Source organism: Notechis scutatus, chromosome 2, assembly GCF_049901735.1.
Source record: "Notechis scutatus isolate UNSWTSFEM ecotype Mainland chromosome 2, rNotScu1.2, whole genome shotgun sequence".
Taxonomy (NCBI): Eukaryota; Metazoa; Chordata; class Lepidosauria; order Squamata; family Elapidae; genus Notechis; species Notechis scutatus.
The window spans coordinates 3,098,177-3,111,124 of NC_142010.1; the positions used below are offsets into that span (position 1 = coordinate 3,098,177).

Below are 12,948 nucleotides of genomic sequence, written 5' to 3' on the forward strand. Positions count from 1 at the left end.
GCGGTAGAATCCCACCCCTGCTTTGGCCCCAAATGGAAGGGAGGGTATTTGAGGGTGGCCTAACTGTGGACAGAGGGAGAAGAAATCATTGCCCGCTCCTTCCTTTCTGCCTTCAGTTTTGTAATATTTCCATCGATCCCCATTTGCTCCCCTCCAGCCGAAACACAGACGATCACTCTCCCGGCCTGAGCCTCCCTCCTGCTCCTACTACCAGTACAGTGTATCGTTTGGATCGCGTCATTCACAGTGACCCAGCTGGCATCCAGCAGGCTCTAGCTGAACTGGGCAGCCGCCACACAAAGCCCAGCTCCCCTGGCCCGGCTCAGCCGTCCTTCCTCGGATCTGGAAGCGGGAACGCTTCGGGCCTCCCGTTGGGGTGCTTTGAGAATAGGAGTGGCAGCACTACAGGTAACATTGGGGCTCTTCTTAGGCCAAAGCTCGAAAATTTTGGGCTCTATCATTTGCTTAATGTCTGTGGAGATTCTCAAAGCATCCAAGTCGTGGTGGTCCCAAAGGTGCTTTTTTTCCAAAAGGCAACTGGGGGCGGGTTTTTTCTTTTCTTTGAAGACGTTTCTCTTCTCATCCAAAAAAGCTTCTTCGGTGAACGATCTTCTTGGATGAGAAGGGAAAAAAACCAAGAAAGTCCAGTTGCCATTTGAAAAGCACTTTGGGGACTATAATTTGCTAGTTGGCAAGAATACCAGTTTTCACGGGGATTGTGAGTGGAAACTCGGCTCATGGAGTGGAGAGGAAAAGCATTTTCTTTGTTTCATTTTGTTTCACATCGTTTCGTGTTTATTGTTTAATAATCCCATTGTAATCGATGAGATTACACAGTAAAAAAAGACAACTTGGGCTGTTCGTGGTAGCTATTAAAATTAAGTTCAAAGATTGCTAGTTTATTAGCTTTCAAGTGGAAGTTGCCAGGAAAACCATGATGTTTCGGAACTCCCATCTCTTTTCCTCTTTTGACAGTAAAATTTCTAGAAGCTCATATGAGTTTTTTTATGACAGATCTGGTTTCCCCAAGGCACGGTGCAAGAATGGCTTATTGTCCTGTCTGCTGCGTTGCCGCTAATGTGCTTGGAGAAGCAAAACGTGTCAGCTTCCAGAGAGGGACAGAATTTAAATAAAATTAAGAAATCTCCTGACAATTATAACAATTAATCAGTGCTCTGACACTGGAAATTTTCGGGAAAAGATTACACAACCATTTTTCCAGAATGATATCAGGTCTTGTCCTTGGGCAAGGGGTTGGAACAGAAGACCTCTAAGGCCCCTTTCAACTCTGATATTGTGTATGTAGAGTTTTTATCATTAACGTTGTTACCTGATTCTTGTCTGTCTGGTTTGATTGGAATCGCTATCTCCTTCTCTCCGTTCAGATTCCTGCTTCCTGGACAAGAACCAGCTTCTCCGTTCCGGCAGTGCTCCTCTGAAGGAATCTGGCGCAGTAAGTGGCTTTGGTGCAAAACGCCGAGAACGGCCTCGCAAGCAAGATCTTCTGCAGCAGGTAAGCAGGTGGTTTGTTTTTTTTCCCCCATCCTAGTGCAAAATTGAGGGAAAAGAGACAAGCATTTGGCTTAAACACTTAGGGATAACTTTGGTACCTCTTTCTCCACCTCTCCCAGGAGCCCCTGAGCTTTCCCAGTGGGCCAAGTTTTGCACCCTCCAAAGAAGAGACACCAGGAGAGCCCCTCACCAGGAGTGTGCCAGTGTCAGAAGGGCTAGCCCCACAGATCTGGAACCGTCTGAATTCTAGTAAGTTATTTGATCCAAGGGAAGGGAAAGGAAAGGGAAGGGAAGGGAAGGGAAGGGAAGGAAAGGAAAGGAAAGGAAAGGAAGGAGGGAAGGGAAAGGGAAGGAAGGAGAGGAAGGGAAGGAAGGGAAGGGAAGGGAAGGGAAGGGAAGGAAGGGAAGGGAAGGAAAGGAAAGAAGGAAAGGAAAGGGGGAGGGTTGAGATTGAGTTGAAGTGTACATAGGCAGCTCTAGCAGCGATGGACAATCCTTTGGACCAGAACAAACCTGATCATACCAGTTAAAGGTGTGTCTGTATAGGTGTGGGTTGTTTTTTTTTAATGTCCATTTTGTCAGCTGTTCTTTGAGCATTCTGGATAGGTGTTTGGCAAGGAACAGGCAAGGAAGTGTCTGCAGCCCCTGGGCACCAGATGTCTGGCAACATTCACGCAGGCTGAAAACAAACACTTCTTTTTTTTTTTATAAATAAATTTTATTAATTTTACAATTAAAACAACCCAACAACACATACACAAATGAAAGAAAAGAAAGAAGAAGAAAAAGAGAAAGAGAAAGAAAAGAAAATAGAAAGAATAGAAAGCAATTAACATTCTCATCTTCCACAGTTTGTAAGATCTCTCTTTTTTCCCCCATAACCCTTAGTTTATGCCATATACACACACCTAATCTTTACATATATCTATATATCACTGCTGTAGGTTTATCCTATCCTCTTTTGCCTTATAGTGTAAAATCTATCTTTGGTCAATCCAATTGTACCAACAGTTCCAGCTATCGTAGTATATTGAGGTATCTTTGGAAAACAAACACTTCTTATGAGCTGGACACAAGTCTTCAGTTTGGATAGGGTGAGCCTTGAAGGCCTCCTGAGAGGTTGTAGAGAAGCCCCACACCATTGCCCCTTGTACTTCATTCCATTCAGACTCTTCTCGGAAAAGCTACCGCCCTGCCTCTGTGGAACCATGGATTGACCCACTGAACGCCTTCGAAGAGGTTGCAAGTACAGAGGTGAGAGAGCTTGGGGTGTCCCTGCTGGAAGGGGGTGGGGGAAGCAACGTCCGTGAGAGAGCGGAACCGACGTTAAGCCAGTTAGGAAGAGACTTTGTTCTGGGCTTCCTTTTCATCCTGAACTCTCCTAACCGGAATCCCCTTGACCTCTCTTTTTCAGATGAGCCTGTCTGACAGCGGCGTGGACCTTAGCAGTGACTCCCAGGTCTCCTCGGCCACCTGTAGCCAACGCAGCTCTCCCGATGGGGGTCTGAAAGCCACCCCGGATGCTGCCACCAAGCGGGGTGGAGCCCTTGGCAAGAGTAAGGATGACCCCTTGGCCACCGATCCAGAAGCAACGGACGCTAAGGAACAAAGGAGGAGGCCCCCACCAACTAGAGACTCCACTTTGCTCAAGGACAAGAAGGTACAAGATTTATTCTTGGGGAGCTGCCAACTGTTGATACTTCCCTCTTCATGATCTTGTGATCTTGATGGCTTCTGACAATGTGTAAATATTCTGCCATGTAGGACTTCATTAAATGTGTGTGTTCTTCTGATACAATCAGTTAACTAATCCCGTGCTTATTGGAAGACACTCTTGTCACTATTTTTACTCTCTGTTCTAGTTAACCTCAGGTAGGGCTCAGTCTTTGGAGTCAGGTGGTTCAACCTTTGCTGCTTTAGGTACTGTGGGTGATAAGACAAGGTGATCTTGTCTTAGTCCCTAGATCCCCATAGGTTGAAGGCAGCACTTTGAATTGTACCCAGAATCCTCTTTTTTTCTTATATATATAAACAATATAGGGCCTGAAGCAAAGCTGCAATAGGGCATTTTCCAGCAATTGCGCTTTCTGTGGGTGACTTCGTTGCAGTTGCCTAGTTAAAAGGAACGAGGATATGATTCCTTGCTCTAAGATCCTTGCGGTCCAGCTCAAGTAGAACCTTTAAATGGGGTTCTCAGCCCCCTGCATCCCTCCAGCAATTCCCTCCAAGGAACCTTTTTTTTTTTTCTAGTTTTGCAAATTGCTGGACATCCCCTCACACCTGTCAGGTCCACCCTTGTGTCCTGCCATTATGTTGGAAAGGCTTGCTGGCATTTTTAGCTTGTTTTTTTGCTTTGACTGCTTGGGAAATAGGGGGGAGGGAGCGTCTTCCTAGACAGAAGGAACTCTCTCTCCCAGCCGGTTTCAGCCAGACTCCAAGGCCATCATGCTCTGAGGGCGAACTGTTATCCCCTCACACCTCAGAGACTCTCCAAACAACCTTTTGTGGACTGGGTGGGGGAGGGGTGGGGAATTGGGCTTGGGGAAAGGAAAGAACGTGGTTGGCTTTGCGTGGGCTTTTTCCAAATTTCGCCTTATCCTGCAATCGCTTCTCCCTCAGCCAAAAGTTCTTTTTAGCCAACTCGATGGATTAAGAGTCTTGCTTGCTGAGAGGCAGTTCTCTTACAAACACCTCTTTGTGCCTGTCTTTGCATTCTAGAAACTTCTTCCTTCAATAAAATGAAAGTGATGTGAGGCTTAGTGTATAACGGTGGAGGCTGTTCTTGATCTGGTTGAAGCCGGTTTGGGTCTTCATTTTTCCAGGAGAGATGGAAGGAGTAGAGACCGTAGTGCCTTTATTTTGAAGTGAGGGGTAGCTGTGTGTCTCTTGGGTAACTTATGAGGAGAATACAGGCAGTCCTTGAACTATCAACAGCTTATTTAATGACCGAAGTTAAAGTGGCATTATGATTGATTTTTCAACTTAGGGCTGCTGTAACATTTCCAATTGTGACATGATCAAAATTCAGACGCTTGGCAGCTGATTCACATTTACGACAGTTGCAATGTCCTGGGGTCATGTGATCCCCTTTTGCGACCTGGTGACAGACCAAAGTCATCGGGGAAGACAGATTCACTATTAAGAACCATTTAGTAACTTAAATCGCAGTGATTCAGCTTCAGAACTGTGGCAAGATGGTTGCAAAATGGGCAGAATTCACCACAGCCTCTTAAGCAAGAGGGATTTTGCGCTCAGTTATGATCACAAGTGGAGGATTACCTGTCCTGGGGCCTTTGTCCAAATGGCAAGCGATTCCCCCATTCAGCGAATAGGTGATGGGTCACCTGTTTGCTGAAGGAGGACAGCTTTCAATGGGCCCGACCTGCTAAGGTTAGGAAAATGGGCCTCAATGAGCTTCCTCGCTCCTCCTCTGCAACAGGTGAGCAGCTCCCCGGAGCCCCCGCCCCGAGACCACCCTCCCCCGGGCGCTATTGGCACCGAGCGCTCCCAGCGGGCCGAGAAGGCCAAGGAGAGCACGGAAGGCCTGGGCGTTCTGAAGCCTGAACAGGGGCCCCAACTGGACTCCCCGGGAGCCTGCCCGCCCATCCAGTTTGGTGCCAGCGATAAGGTAGGTGTGACCGTTGGGAGCACCCGGGTTATACCTGTCCTCCCAGGTTTGCCGCAGGCTATTCTTTTGCAAACTCTGAGCCAGGGAAGCCCTGGGCTCAGACCTCGACTGGGGACTTTGGCCTTTCAGGACGCCGACCTTCGCTTCATTGTGAACGAAGTCCCCAAAGCAGGCGAAGAGCTGCACCAGGCACTCACCGAAGGGGTAAGTTGTGGGCAGCAGCCTATGCTGCCGTCATAGATGAGAGGAACTCCCACGGGACTTACAGGGCAGCTTGCTCCCTGACGTATAGCTTGAATTAGGTTGCTAAAGGTTTGTGTTTGAGTCCACCTACTTAGCAGTGGCATAAAAGTAGGTTCGATGGAGTTGAGTGAGAGAGGGAATTGGGAGAATTAGACCGTGACCTTCGGCCTCCCAACAGCTTCTTCGTCTGCTCTCTCCACAGCTGGCCTCTGCTCCGAGGGAATGGGAGCTGCTTCCTCCAGCCCCTCCCGGCCACAGGGCATCCCCCGAGATGCCTCCCAGTCGGTCCTTTGAGCCCCGATCTTTCCCGGGAGCTCCAGCTGCCGCCGCTGCCTCTTCCTGTTTGCATAGCTTCCCAGCAGACGCTCCCATGTTCTAGGTAGGGGGGTTGATTGGTTTGGGGAGGGAGGGGACCGGCGAGCGGCTCTAAGGAAGCAGATTAGCGCCTGATGGTGTTTCTCTCCGCAGGTGAGAGGGGCCAGGGGCCACGGCTGTACCCGGAGCTGTTTTATGGGAACCAGGTAGCCATCTTGGCAGGCGGGGAGGCAGAAGAGGGAGATGCTTTCCTGGGGCAGAAAGTGGGGGGTGGGGGTTGTGCACTTGGGCGCAGACCCGTGAAACGATCCCGGGCATCTTCGTTGGCGTCTTGGTTGTCTTCTGATGGCGTTTTTTTATTTGTCCTCTTTTGTCTGCAGGTCCCCAACGCCCAGCTCGAGTCTCAGCTCCACAGCGCAAGTGGTGGCAACAACTACCGTACGAACGCCCCTTCTGTGCACTCATACAGGTACGAGGCCAGCGGGGGGAGCAGAGGATCCTGGTTTGGGGGTGGGTGGAGCGAAGATCCCTCCTTGTTTGGGACCCGGAAGGTCAGGGTTGGGGCCATCTGAGCCAAATTCTTTCTCCCCAGGTCCCAGCACCTGTACCTCCAGCCCAGCCCGGCCCCTGCTTCTCCAGCTCAGACGGCAGCGGGCACAGTGCTTCCGAGTTCAGCCTTGCTCTCGGGGATGGCCTTGAAAGGGCAGTATGTGGAAATAGCAGCTCTGCAGGCAGCCGACCTGCCCAAACTTCCGGCTACGGGCTTGCTGTACCAGGCACCGCCTCCCTCCTTCATCTACAGCTCAGCCTTCTGTGGAAGCCAGTTGGCTCCTGAACAGGCCTTGCTTCAGGTACCGAGGAAGTAATGCAAGGGGACAAATAGCCTTCCACTTGCAACAACCATAGGGACTGGGGAAAATGTGTTGTTAAGTGAGGCATCGTGTGTCTGCACCTGATTTTGGCTGGGTCCTTAAGCCAGACCGCAATTCTTTACATCTTCCCTACCAGCTTTTTTCCCCTTTGACATTCCTTGTCAGAAGCTGTCCGGGAAGGTTGCGAATGGGCCGTCACGTGACCGCAAAACACCGCAACCGTCACAAACACATGACAGTTGCCAAGCACGCAGATCATAAAACACTTGTGCTGTGATTGCATCCACAAGGGCTGGGGGTAAATCACTTAGTGTGACTTCCACATCTTGTCACAATGTAAGTCACTATTAGTCATTACCCTACTCAAAACAAAAGCTTTCTAGAGCTAAAACCAAACTAAACAAATGGTTGTAAGTTGAGAGCTATCAGTAATGGGGCAGGGAACAGTGAAGAGCAGGTGAAATTACTGAAGAAAGTTTAGTTTAACAATGAACTAGAATTCCAAAGGGGAACCAGATTGGGACAGAGTAGCCCTCATGAAACCAGATATCTACCTAATCAAAGCAGGCTTTTGAGTTAGAGGTGCATTTTGGGCAGAACTTTCTCGTTGAGGCAACGTTCGTCAAATAACGGCCTACAAAAGTAGCTTCTTGATCTGAACTTGGTTTTATCTATTCATTTAGTCCACTTATATGCTTCCTCACCTGCCTTCCTAATCTGGGCAGCTTGTAGAAAAGCGCTCAGATAATGTGGCAACGGAGCAGGAATCGACATTTGAAAGAGCCCTTTATAGCTCTGGTGGTGAAATGGATTTGATTTCCAGTCCTGCAGTCGAGCAGAAAGATACTGCATGCAAAGGGAGGGGAAACAAGTTTTTCCAACTGCAAAGATACTCATGCTGAGAAAAACTTCATTTATTTTTTTTTATTTTGAACCCTTTGTGTGCCAGATTGTGCTACCAAAGCATTCTCTGAGGTGGCGACATCTGCAGAGGATTGTTCTTAGCGACTAGATCAAAAGGGGCGTGACACGGGAGATGCAATTCTGGCATATTAAACCTGATTTTCCTGCTTGCTTGCCCAAAGGGTGCCCATCTTGTATGAGGGCATTGGGGTGATTGCTGCGTCTTATCAGCATATTGCCACGCTTAGAAGAGGAAGATCTTTCCTTCACTGGCTGAGAAAGTTCCTTTGCCAAGTTTTTGACAACCGCATTGAGATTCATATCGTCTCTCCCCTCAGCCCCCCTCCCTCAACCTTTTTAAAAGCAATTGGTAATAGGGACCAGTCAGCCCAACAAAACAAAAAAGGAATATGTGCCTCGGTTTTTTTTTTATTGAAAATGTGCAAAAGATTCCACGCATAAAGTCTTAACACACCTAAAATATCTGCCTTCAAGCAGTCCATGCATGGAAGTTTTGGTCTGTGTAAGGGACTAAATTGGTCTGATTTTTATTATACTACACAAGTCTCTCACTCAGTTCCTTCTTTTTACCCCGATTCCAACGTGATTCAGTTTCCTGAAACTTCAAGCCATCTTTTTTTATCTATCCTTGTGAATTTCAGGTAGTCCTCAACTTACAACCACAATTGAGCCCAAAATTTATGTTGCCAAGTGAGAAATTTGTTGAATGAGTTTTGTCCCATTTTACGACTTGACTTGCCACATTTGTTAAGTGAATCCTTGCAGTTGTTAAATTAGTAACATGGTTAAGTGAACCTGGTTTCCCCATTCACTGTGCTTGTCACAAAAGGGAATCACATGACCTTGGGACCCTGCACCTGTCATAAATGCGAGTCAATTGTCACGCATCTAAATGTAAATCACGCGACTGCGGGGATGCCGCAATGGTCGCCAGTGTGAAAAAAAGGTCATAAGTCATTTTTTTTTCAGTGGTGGTGTAACTTGAACAGTCATTAAGCGAATTGTTGTAATAGAGAAATGGAATGGAAAATAGAATTCTTTATTGGCCATTGTGATTTTTGTCTTCGGTGCATAAAAGATATAAAGTGATAAGCCACGATTGTAGCCATCATAAATATATTCATCATGAATCATAAGATACAAACAATACTTAGTGATAGTCACAGGATACTAAATAAGCAATCAAAACCATACTAGGAATCTGCCTGTTGCATCTGTTCTGGCCCGGCAGCCCATCATCTTTGTAACTCAGATTATAGTCCCACCAGACCAGAACTCCTCCCCCACACCCAGTTTGGGTGCTGCCCAGCCCCCAAACACACACACACACTCCCAAAGGGGTATATTCAGGTTTCTGTGCTGTCGTCATCCAAGGGCCCAGGTGCTCCCTCACCTGCTTTTCCTTCTTCCGCAGGTGCGTCAGGAGCTCGCCTCTCCTTCCGAGTTCTACCCAGCCACACTGGGCCAAGGCAGCCAGAGCAATTTCCTGACGGCCACAGGACCTGCCCAACAGGTGAGGGTGAGCTTTCTTTCCTGGAGATCCCCAGACTCTTCCCGGGAAGGCTGTGAATGCGGCATCTGCCACACACTCACTCACTCTCTCTCTCTCTCTCTGCTTCTCTCTCTCTGCTTCTGCCCCAGGTGCTCTTGCCGGTGGTGGAGCCACCCCAGTTGCCACCCGTGGTGAACTTTGGCTCTTTGCAACAAGCACCCCCAGCTGCCTCCGCCCCGCCGCAACCCCCACCACCCCCTCCTCCAATGCCTCTGGTTCCTGTGGCTGCCCAGGCACTCCGGGCCCCAGGACAGCTGGCTGGGAGGCTGGTGTCTCCTGCCATCCGGGCCTTTCCTCCCGGCGGAGTGGGGCGGAACGAGGTAAAGAAGCGCTGGGGAAACGGGGCCTGCTGGGAAGGGAGGAAAGGATGCCTCCAGCTCCCGGTTTCTAACAAGGCTTTGTTTCCTTCAGCTTCATGCTCTGGAAATGAAACCCATGCCAGATTACCGGAAACTCAATGGTCTGGGGTCTGTAGGTGCCCGGCCCCCTTCTGGGAACAGGCAAGTATTCTCCGTGGGCTGAAATGATCTGTGGTTGAGGTTTATCTATATTCCCAGGACTGCAAACTCTTTATTTGTGCTTCCAGCTGGGTGAAGCTTTGAAAATGTATCGGACACCTGTGTCATATCCCTTACTGGCCCAAGAGCTCTCCCTGATCAAGCCCCGTTAGCTCTCAAACATGGGGGGTGATTGTGGTGTAAAAGGAGAATGTCTAAACCGTTCTAAAGGAAGAAGTGTCGCCACGAGTTCTGGTCTCTTAGCTTTTCCCTTGATTACACCTGGGTGTAGCACAGCGGTTGGTTGGGTTGGGGGGGGGAGGAGAATCCCAGTTCGCATGTGCAGCTCCTTGTTTTGAAATGGATTGGAAAAAAAGAGGTTCCTGCAAGTGGAAAAGGAATGTTTCTTCCATTAGTTTAAATCTACCCTGGCAACTTTTAAGAGGGGTGGACTTCAACTCCCAGAATTCCTCAGCCAGTCGCTTCCTCCCACCGCTTTTACCATGAAGAATGTCTGTGGAGGCCTGATTGTTTAAAAAAAGAAAGAAGATGTTGAAGGAAATGCTTTTATTATAAGCATTTCAGTTTGTCATTTACCTATTTTAAGTAAGCGGTCTACAAAAACACATTGGCACGTGGAAAGAGGTTTTTCCTGGACGCAGCCCCTCTGACCGCCCCCAATTTATCTCACAAGCTTGGGAAGCCTAATTTGTGGAGTATAGTATAGGTAGCCCTTGACTTAAGGCCACAATTGAACCCAAAATTTCTTGTTGTTGAGTGAGGTATTTGTTAAGTGAAGTTTGGCCCATTTTACGCCCTTTCTTGCCACAATTAAGGGAGTCTCACTGCAGTGGTTAACCTAATAACCCAGTTAAGTGAATCTGGCTTCCCCATTGACTCTGCTTGTCTGAAGGTCACAAAAAGTGATCGCATGACTCAGGCACACGGCAAACGTCATAAATATGAACCAGTTGCCAAGCATCTGAATTTTGCTCAGGTCGCAAGCGTGAACAAGTCATGTTTTTCAATGCTATTGTAACTTTGAAACGGTCGCTAAACGAATTCTTATAAGGTGCAAGGATTATTGGGAGCTGTTGGGAGCTCCTTGAAGGAAGTTTAATAACAGTAAGTCAAATTTTACAAGAAATCCAAAGAGGGTTTTAAGGCGTTGCTGTTAAAATCTCATTAATACCTTTGCTTCTCCCTGTAGAGATTTTTTACTCTTTTTTAAGTTGGAAGAGCAGAAGATAGTTCTTTATAGCAAATACGCCTGGTTTTCAGGATTTTCTGTTTAGAAATAAACAGAACATAAATAAATAAATCAACTTTTATTTAAATAAAGTTTTTTTAAAAAAAAAATTCTATGGGGAGTAGGAGAAACACACAGTTCCAACTGCTTTTCCTTGGCACCACATTCCTGATATAGCATCAAGAGCCCCCAGTCAAGGGTTTTTTCTTCGGGTCTCTTTCCTAGGCGCTGAGCCTTTTTCTCTTCTCTTCTCCCGCAGGCCTTTCTCCGGAGGCTTCAGTGCCAGGCTCAAATCTCCCGGGTCTGGCTACGGTGGCCTCTTTCGTGCCCAGCGCTTTGAGGTCTACCAGCAGGTAAGGCTGGCTTCTGGGGCTAACTTAAATGCAGACAACAGGTAAGATGGCAGCCCAGGCCTTCACCTACTCCTTCTCTTCTCCTTCCGTTCCCTCGCAGTCCGACGTCCTTCGGTGGAACCCCCGCTGCTGGGAACGGGCACCTCAACCCCGGGATGGAGCGCCTGCCCGCCGCCTGGAGACGGACACTCGGTCCCACGCCGACAAGCAAGACCCCAATCTCTCCGGACACCACTAGCCCAGAATACTCCTCCCTCCCCTTTGGATTTGGTTTTTGACATCCTCTCCTCAGAATGAATTTTTTTTTGGGAGGGGGGGAGGGCTCTTTGCCGGGGCTCATCCCTCCTCTCCGGTTGATGTATCCTAAAGATGGGGTGTCTCCTTAAGTCCTTTTCTGTTTCTGTGGGGAGGGGGAACACTGAATTTGTCCCCCTCTGTTAGGGGTGTTTTAGACTCTTAGTGGGATACTCGGAGTGTAATTTGGGGGGGGCAAGGATCAGGATTTGGGGAGGCTCCCAGCTGAATGTATTTTTGCTTACTTCCTTTGGTTTCACCTGAGTTTATATTTTTCTGGGAGGGGCTGCGTTGCCTCTTGATCCCAGAGACGGGAGGGGTGGAGCTGCTCTTAAGTGTGGAGTGTAAATATATATAAATATGAACATGTGAGGTCTTGCCTCTCCCCTCTTCTATTTATGGGAGTAGGGGGAGGCGTGCCTGGGAGCCTGCCTCCTCTCCTGTCTGTCTGCTCCCCTGAGTTTGAAATAGGAAGCGTTGAGTTTTTAAAAGGTGGTCGAGCTGGTTTGTTTAATAAATAAAACCAAAAAAAAAAAAGTTGTTTAAAAAAAAAACCAATAAAATAAAAAGATCAATCTGTTGAGTTCCCCCCTGTCTTTAATGTCTACTGATAAGGACCCGGATTTCATTCTAAAATCCATTGGATAATTGCCTCTGGCGAAAGTTCTGCGTGTGAAAACAACCTGCAATGTTTGTTCGCAGCATTGCCTGAAATCAACCTGGCATGCAGTAAACGGAGAAGCCGGTCTTAGCACGATTAGAGTAGCGATTAGCAACAGCGATTAGCACTTTGGCTTGCATACCTACCGCTTCACGGTGGTTTACAGCCCTCTCTGAGCAGTTGATACGGACTCAGCCTCTTGTCTCCCAACAGTCTGGGTCCTCATTTTACTGACCTCGGAAAGATGGAAGGCTGAGTCTCAACCTTGAGCCGATTGGAATCAAACTGCTGGCAGTGAGAAGAGTCAGCCCGAGATGCTGCGCTCTAACCACTGAGCCACCATGGCTCTTGTTAGCCACAAGGTTCCATAAAATTATGAAGATGCACCAGAACAAGTAGGACAGAAACATCCCCAATTTAAGTGTTAAGATCTATCCAAGAAACTCAAGACTCTTGAGGGAAGGCGTTTTCCTCCATTCTGGTCCCCAGAAGCTCGCTGGGAAGAGAGAGAAGACTTACTACGGATGAAGTGATAGGAAAGAGTTTCTTTTTCTTCTGATGATCATAGGCTGCTGGCATGCGACTTATGCACCATAGAAGGAAGTAGTAGTGTTACTAAAATAAGGCCTCTTAATTCTGCCATCAACCACATAGATTTTCTTCAGATTAATCTGTTCCCCGGGTTTTTTTCTCTCTGTTTCTTCAAATTCCAGTTGTTTTTCTTCCATAGAGAGTTAACATGGAGAACCATTGCCTGCCCCATTATGATCTTGGTGGGTACAGACATATCAAAAGCCCTTGGATATATTTTTCCGAAAGTAGAATTGCAACATGTTTCCATATTTCTT

General features: G+C 47.8%; 1 protein-coding gene and 1 long non-coding RNA gene across 2 annotated transcripts in view; one reads left to right on the forward strand and one right to left on the reverse strand.

Moving 5' to 3' along the window:
• Window positions 1-12,014, forward strand: part of PRRC2A (proline rich coiled-coil 2A) — a 51,715-nt gene extending 39,701 nt beyond the window's left edge. The window contains exons 18-33 of the mRNA XM_087954259.1: window positions 158-408; window positions 1,386-1,513; window positions 1,632-1,761; window positions 2,681-2,766; window positions 2,927-3,172; window positions 4,952-5,140; window positions 5,270-5,344; window positions 5,586-5,760; window positions 5,849-5,904; window positions 6,079-6,167; window positions 6,291-6,549; window positions 8,909-9,007; window positions 9,136-9,366; window positions 9,458-9,546; window positions 11,052-11,145; window positions 11,246-12,014. Of these exons, the coding sequence (XP_087810385.1) occupies window positions 158-408; window positions 1,386-1,513; window positions 1,632-1,761; window positions 2,681-2,766; window positions 2,927-3,172; window positions 4,952-5,140; window positions 5,270-5,344; window positions 5,586-5,760; window positions 5,849-5,904; window positions 6,079-6,167; window positions 6,291-6,549; window positions 8,909-9,007; window positions 9,136-9,366; window positions 9,458-9,546; window positions 11,052-11,145; window positions 11,246-11,383 (2,335 nt within the window). The 3' untranslated portion in view covers window positions 11,384-12,014. The remainder of the gene's footprint in view (window positions 1-157; window positions 409-1,385; window positions 1,514-1,631; window positions 1,762-2,680; window positions 2,767-2,926; window positions 3,173-4,951; window positions 5,141-5,269; window positions 5,345-5,585; window positions 5,761-5,848; window positions 5,905-6,078; window positions 6,168-6,290; window positions 6,550-8,908; window positions 9,008-9,135; window positions 9,367-9,457; window positions 9,547-11,051; window positions 11,146-11,245) is intronic.
• On the reverse strand, window positions 2,066-2,673 carry LOC148131626 (uncharacterized). Its single transcript, XR_015747410.1, has 2 exons — window positions 2,569-2,673; window positions 2,066-2,204 (listed from the first exon to the last, which is right to left on the reverse strand). It is a non-coding gene; the product is annotated as an uncharacterized LOC148131626 (long non-coding RNA).
• Window positions 12,015-12,948: the final 934 nt, after the last annotated feature.